Source organism: Tetrao urogallus, assembly GCF_951394365.1.
Source record: "Tetrao urogallus genome assembly, chromosome: 11".
NCBI classification, from domain to species: Eukaryota; Metazoa; Chordata; class Aves; order Galliformes; family Phasianidae; genus Tetrao; species Tetrao urogallus.
In genome coordinates this window covers 9,191,970-9,199,534 of record NC_136824.1, presented here as the reverse complement: position 1 = coordinate 9,199,534, position 7,565 = coordinate 9,191,970, and the positions used below count along the sequence as shown (strand labels likewise).

The window sequence follows — 7,565 nt, the reverse complement described above, 5'->3', positions numbered from 1 at the left end:
ATCCCAGTCTGGTGGCTGCTCCTCTGAACTGTGGGATCTGTTAGTTCACTGTGGTTCTGCTGTCCTACAACAAAGAGTTTGCAAACTACTGCAGCGCAAGCAGTAAGTAATGCACTTTCCACCTGTGAGTCCTGGTCTATCCTGACTAGTGGCACATGAGAAGGGGTTACTCCAAAATGCTCTCACACAAATGATGGCTCACAGGCAGCAGCCTGAGCCCCGCCTGCCCTGGAGAAGCCTAGCGACGTAGCTCATCCCAAGCACCAAGGGTCCAGGACTTCGCTGCTCTCTAAGATTCAATGAGATTGTGCTTACAGATGCTTTGGAGACATGGCTTGGAGGGTTTCACTGCCATTTCTCTTCCCTTCAGAAGGTGGTGCAGATACCCAATAGGGCAATGCCAAACGATTAGTCAATCAGCACCTTCAAGCAAAGTTTGTAGTGACAGCTGCTAGCCAGTCCTGGTAAGGCTGAATGGTTACTGAAGCAGTTGGTCCCTACAGCACTGCTGCCAGATCCGGCAAGGAAAGCTGTCCTTTTGCAGCACTAAAGCTTTGCACTTATTAACAACTATGCAGCACTGGGTTAATGCCAGCAGGCTGGGTAGCACCCTGCTCATGTGGTGTGCTGTGAACATTAACAGTTCCATTACCCACAGATGTGTCTGCTGGGCCACGGTGCAGCACAGCTTGGAGAACAAAGAGCCAGGTGCATGAACCACGCTCTAGGACTTCAGCAGTTCGCAGCATCTTCTTCCATCACGACACACACAGTGTGCCCCGTGCACACTGCCTGCTTTCCCAGGAGCCAGCAGCGCTCCTCCCCGCATGCATGCAGCCCACGGGATGTGCGGCTGCACAGGAGCACCTGGATCTGTCCTGGCTCCTTCATTCAGCGGGGCAGCGTGACTGCCAGGCTCGCATGTCATCTGCTGAACAAGGATGTGGCTGAAGGAGGATGTGGCACAGCTGAGCAGTTTCCATGGTCTCCATGGTTTCATTTCTCTTCAGAAACAAATCCCCTCACATCATCTTTGAACACACTGCTCAGCTTCCCTATAAGGCACAGTGCAAAATGTGCTGCACTTGTCTGTGCTGCTGCATGCAGAAAAAACAGCACACAATGTGGATGATGCAAGCAAGAGGCTTCAGGCATCAATAAAATTGAACCTGGTGCTCTAACAGAAGGACTGAGCATAAAGACAGCAGAGAACAGAAATAAGCCCCCAAATTTACTTTTTGTTCTGAAAATTCCTTCTTTAGCATTATGTGGCGACTCAGCTATCCTGTTCTCTCCTTGGATGGGCAGAAGGAAAATTGTTTTCTTGCTGTTCATGATCGTTGTCATTCCATGCTGGTTTGAGGTCAAAACGATTACGAGATTCAGTGCAGACAGAGACACGGAAAGTCTATTTCATCTATGCCAGCTGCTCGAACCTCGGCTTGCATTCAGCCATTCATGCTCCTCCTGCGTTACCTTCCATTGCCTCGCTGAGCAGTGCTGCTGTCCAGAGCTGTATGAAGGCAGCAGACATTGCTCACCTTCACACAGCAGCTCACAGCCTGCCTCCATGTCATTTTGCACAGAAATTTTTACTCTGCATTTTTACCAAAGTTATCTTTTTTGGAGGGGTAGATTTTAACTTACTTGAAAGGAGTGCACATTCCATTTGAGTTCTCTGGCAAAATGCCCACATAATGCTTTTACACTGAATAGAGCCCTAAATGCTATGTGTTTAATGCTGATAAAACCCCAAAGCTGCTGTGCAGTCTGGTCCACGTTTTTCTTGGGAAGAAAAAAAAGGAAGAGCCAAAGCAAACTGCTCAAAATCACATCAGAAAGCCACGGTGAACCTGGGTTTGTCAGGCCAGCATGGCCATAATGCTTTTCTCTTAAAACTGTAAACAGAATTGTTGCTACCCCACAAGAACATCACAGCAAAAAAACGTGCCTTGGACACAGGCTGTTTTAAATATGTTCTCCCAATTGCAATAGTATCAGGTGGCAGTAATTTTGGAGCAGATTTTGATCCCCTTATTTATGTTGGCAAGCAGTTGCCTCCACAAATAGATCCACCACCTCCCATGTTAGCAACTGATTGTCAGTGTGAGCAAAAAGATCAGAGTCCTTTATCTCACTTCAATATTCTGGCTGCAGCAGGAGCAAAAACCCAAACCTAACAACACGCATATTGAATTTCCAACAAATCTAGCCTTTTTCAAAGACAGTAAAATAATTCACCTCCTGAAAAGCATCCATGGGCATCCTTACACAGGCAGGCACCAACACAACTCTCACTTATCAAGACAGTATCTGGACTAGCAAATAAAACAGTAAATGCCTCAAGAAAAAACAACCCCAATGTGCTGAGCTTAACAGTCAATACTTCCTTATAGCTTAGAGACTATGGTCAGGAGTCAGGGTGATTATATGGGCATCCAGAGCAGTGAAAGTAACAGCGATTGAGGAGGTCAGCTCTAACATCAGCCAGCCAAGAACCAAACACACAGGTTGCAAGAGATTTACCTGCAGAATGCAAGTATGTTGCCACGAACTCACTGATTTGTGAGCTAATGCTGCACCCTATAAAGAAAGGCATACAGAGCCATGGATCCCTTTCCATGAGAATATTCTGTTTATGGGGTGTTTTGGAAAAGCCAGCACCATTCAGTATTTAACAGCAGAGAATTGTCATGGGGGACTGAGCAAGCTCTGGGGTGGGCTGCCTTACTTCAGGTATGTTATTCAGGTAGGTTAGTTCACTAATAGTAGACAGTAAAACCTTGTATCTTTCCACTGAGGGAATAGGACACACAGCACAGTGAGAGCAAGAGCCTGAGCTGCAGGTGGTGGTGGTGAGTGCAATTACAGCTGGGCACGAGGAGTGTCTGTAGATCTCAAGGATGAGAGAGAAGCTAAAAGAAAAGAAGAGATAAGGAAAGAAAGCAGTTTTGTCAATCCCAGGGATAAAAAAACATCTCGAGCTGAGCTCCTGGAAGGTATGAAATTGGCTGAAAAAAAAAGTCATCATAGTGCTGGAAATACTTTTATTTGCTCTGAGCTTTGAGTCTTTAGGAAGCCATCACTGCCATTTCTGAGCTTTCCTCTGCCCCCTGGAGGCCAGGCATTTCATTAACAAGTGCAGGGGAAGGCGCTGCGGCCACGGCTCGGCTCCAGGTAATTTTTCAGGAGCATCCCCAGGATGCGGAGGGTACAGGTGTGCCTGAGACAGAGTGCCTCTGACCCGGAGAGGGGCACAGCCCGCAGCCGGAGGGCCAGGCTTTGCCAAACACAACTGCTCCCTCACGTTAGGAAGACCAGATCTGCTCACAGCGCTCAGCCCCTGTGTGGGCACACCGTGGGACGGCCGGGGCTCCACGTCCCCACAGCTGTGCAGCACCTCCCAGCCCGCCAGCCCCGGGGGGTAACCAGCACAGGGTAATGCAGCTCCCTGCTCGAGACGCCCCAAACTCATCCTTTTCCTAGAATCACAGAATGCCTGGGTTGGAAAGGACTACAAAGATCATCTAGTTCCAACCCCCTGCTATGTGCAGGGTCGCCAACCACCAGAGCAGGCTGCCCAGAGCCACATCCAGCCTGGCCTCGAATGCCTCCAGGGCTGGGGCATCCACAACCTCCTTGGGAAAGCTTTTCTTTCCTCTGCCTCACCGATTCTTTCTACAAGGCTTCTGCCTGTTCTCTTGGCGCCATCTGACGGTGGATGAGCCGGGCGGCTCGTGCTGCTATTGACACACAATAGCAGGGATTGGATTTGGGGACTTTTGTCACTGAATCCGTGGCTGAGCTAACTCAGGAAACATTTGGTTTTTACACGGAGAGCGTGCCTGAAGTTCACAGCCATCCCCTGACACTGCTACAAACCTGGGAAACAAAGCAAACCTTCTTGAACCTCTTGCCAGCTCAGACAGCCACTGCAGTCATTTTTTTCCACACAAACACCTCTTTGAGGACAGGAAGGCGCTCAGTGTTCGCCGGCCAGAACACAGCCATGCACTGCAGCCCCCGGATGGTTCGAGGGAGGTGCTGGGCTGGCACCTCCTTGTACTGGGAGAATGGCAGAGTCCTGACCACAGGAGCCACACACCAAAGTCTTCACAAGGCAAAGAGCCACAAGCCTGATGCTTTGTACCTCAGAGAGACACGGAGGCAGGAAGCTCTGGGAAGAGTCTTAAGCACGAGATGACAGCAGCTCCCCACGGGCTGCGTTTTCTGGGCTGAAGCTGAGCATGCAGCTGGGTGCTAAGGCACCTCAGCAACGTCAGAAGGGAGCCTGTGCTGTCAGGTTCCCTCTCAGACCTGGAATCCATGTCACTCAGCAGCTCTGATGACAGCACAGCTCGGCTGCTGGCCATGCATCAGAGCCTTGGCAGGGGAACCAACCATGCAAGACTGGTTCTGAGAGGAGCAGTAAGTGCTGGAGCACAGAGGCTTGTGTTGCTCCAAAGGCACAGAAATAGTGCTGGTTGTTAAAGGGATGATTAACCAATCCCCATGCCAATACCCCGCACTGCAGCTTTCCTCTCTTTTGCCGTGGTCGTGACAAAATGCTGACACAAACACACCACTGACATAAGCATACAAGGAGAGTGTCTGAAACTGCATACAATGATATATACACTATATATAATTAAATATATGTGTATACACAAATTTTATGTATACACACATTAAAAATTAAATATATATGCTATTGCATAAAATACATTGCACACCTTCTCCTTGGAAGGCCATATCCCAAGGCAAGGTCTGCCCTAAAATCTGCAATATGCAGAGACTGTAAGGTGCACAGGAATCCTCAAGAAGTCTGTGGGATGGAACAGCTTTTAAACAGGTGTGAAAGGATAAGCAGGCTCTTCAGTGAAGCAAAATGCATTGTGCAAACAGTCTGATTCTGCTCTCGCATCAACTTTGCATCATTGCAACTCATGGTTTTCAGGAGTTACTCTCAGCTGACATCCATGCAAGTGCTGGAACAAAAATAGTGCTTACAGCATCTTTTCTCATTCCATCATTTAACTAGGGCAAAATTTGGATTGGTTGGGGGGACCAGCCCCACGTTTCTGTTCTAGACACATTCTACCTGCTGAAACGCAACGCAGAAGGATCTGCACGTGGTATGCACAGATCACCGTGACACAATGCCTTTCACCCCTAACTTCACAGCCTTCTGGGAGCAAATCACATGTACAGAGAATTATACTAATGAAAGATTACCCCTTCACTGGTTTTCTGCAAATCTGAAGAAGTGTTTCTTGTGTCATTGCCTGCATCCCCAGCATCAGAGCTGCTCTTATTTTCTTCCTCTTTGCAGTCCTTATCATCTTCATCTCCAGGAGATTTCCGTGACTGCTTGGAGGATTTCTAAAATGATCAACAACAAAGTTATAAAGCAAAAACTGAGCTTCAGCCTTAGAAAGACACTTTTATAATGTATCTGCAATGCAGATCTGCCTGATCATGTGTATATTGGGGAGGATACGTGGGGTGAAAAGTAGTTGGAGTTACTAACATCAGTGAAGCAAAAAGATATTCTGTGTTCAACACAGGTTGGCAGCACAGCTGACTATAAGACAGACACAGTAATAGGAGATGGGTATTAGTGTTGGGTCACCTGTAGGTTTTGTTAGTTAATGAAACAGATGGTGCCAGCTTGACAAAAGTTTTGATTAAACACAGAGATGTAAAATGAGAATAACATTAGCAGAACTGCTTTCCATATTTTTTAGTGCTGTCAGCTTTAATAAATTAACATTAAGGCCATGTGGAACCAATATATCTTTCCTACTCCCTTTATGTTATGCAATTCTACAGTACAAAAGGATAAACTGTGGCATTAAGCCACCATTTTCCTAATCCTCTGTTTGCCCAGAATCTTCTGCAGAGAAGATGGTAGACCAGACCTGAATTCCTAATGTAAAACATACAAAGGGGGTGAAATTACTTAAAAGACTTTGTTCAGCAGATGAACCACAAAAGCCCCTGCTCCTCCCCAAATTAAACCTGTATCATATTGTTTGCTTGCTTCTTTTCATTTCCATTATTTTTCACGTCCAGAAGAATAACATGAATGTGAATGAATGTGACTGCCAGACCTTCAACAGTTTTTTAAGCAAAGGACAGATATGGAGGTGGGCACAGAACTGGAGAAGTGACTACAGCATTGCTCCCTTTCACACAGATGTCAAGAGAAGAATGCATTTCAACCTACAGTTGTCACCTGCACAGGTGATTACATTGGCCAGCCATTACAAGGCCCCCTGAGACACACTACCCTTAGCTTTCTCATCTATGCTTCTACTTAGATATTCACAGGGTAGGGCAAGCACTAAAATGAAAGTAATTAATTACCCTACTTCTTGCTTACAGAATTAATTCTTAGAATCACAGAATCAAAGGATGGTTTGAGTTGGAAGGGACCCTTCAAGGCCATCTGGTCCAACTCCCCCGCACTGAACAGGGACACCTACAGCTGACCAGCTGCTCAGAGCCCCGTCCTGCCTGACCTGCAGTGTCTCCAGGGACAGAGCACCCACCACCTCTCTAGGCAACCTGAAAAGCTCTTCCTCACTCCCATTCTGTTGTTTACTGTACTGAAGTATTTTACAGACAGCTACAATGGGAGAAGCTGAGCACACCTGACCCTACGCTGCCTTTTACCACAATATGTGGGGCAGTCACACATCTCCAAGATGGGAGAAGTAAGCTTGAATTCTCCTAGACGAGGATCAAACCTCAGCTCACATTCTGCAAGATGCACAACTCTTAAGCATTTCAATTGCTCCTTATGGGGACTCTAAACGTATCTAACTCCTCAACTCCTTGAAAAATCTGAGAATTTCTGGCTAACTTTGAATGAATTTTCTTTCCAGCCTTTCTGAACTCTTTCCATATCCCTTCTCAAAGCATAACCACAAGAACAGGGTAGAGAATTTCAACTGCTGCCTCTCCAAGGCTGTCTCAAACAGCAAGAGCACTTTCCCTTGTCTTGGTTGAACGCCATGGTTATGGTAATGGAATTAAAATGCTAAAGAAGAAAGGACGGATCGCCACGAGGTGCATGATGTCTTGATTATAAATGCACATGGGTAACTATGGAAAAACTCAGAAGATTACCTTTGAAGTGTAGGATTTTTTTCGTTTTGAGCCTGCTTTTTCGTTCTTTCTTTTGCCTTTTCCATCCTCTTCTACCCGATCACCTTCCTCCTCACTGCTGGCATCTGCTGTATTTCCTCCTTCTCCCTCAGTTTCTGATGAGCTCTGTTGCTGAATTGCCTTTAAAGTAACAATAGTGACAGAATAACAATACGAATATAAATAACAAAAATATCACTACATTCTGTAGTGTAGCTGTTCTGAATGAACAGAAAGCCCTAGTAATAGAGAACTCACACTTTAATCGTTCTAGACAGGAAGAGCTCAGGATATTCTTGCAATTACCAAGAGAAAGGACTGTAAAGGCAGTTTTCTCAGCCACCACTTGAAAATGGTTATTAGATACAGATCCTGGGATAGCACATTCTGAAGGATTTACACAGAAACTGATC

The 7,565-nt window shown here is 46.4% G+C and overlaps 1 protein-coding gene across 1 annotated transcript in view; it reads right to left on the bottom strand.

The window, feature by feature from the left end:
* Window positions 1–4,499: 4,499 nt before the first annotated feature.
* HDGFL3 (HDGF like 3) overlaps window positions 4,500–7,565 on the bottom strand; it is a gene marked incomplete at both ends in the record, with an annotated part of 28,059 nt that continues 24,993 nt past the window's right edge. Inside the window, 3 exons of the mRNA XM_079541109.1 lie at window positions 4,500–4,568; window positions 5,236–5,382; window positions 7,135–7,293. Of these exons, the coding sequence (XP_079397235.1) occupies window positions 4,500–4,568; window positions 5,236–5,382; window positions 7,135–7,293 (375 nt within the window). The remainder of the gene's footprint in view (window positions 4,569–5,235; window positions 5,383–7,134; window positions 7,294–7,565) is intronic.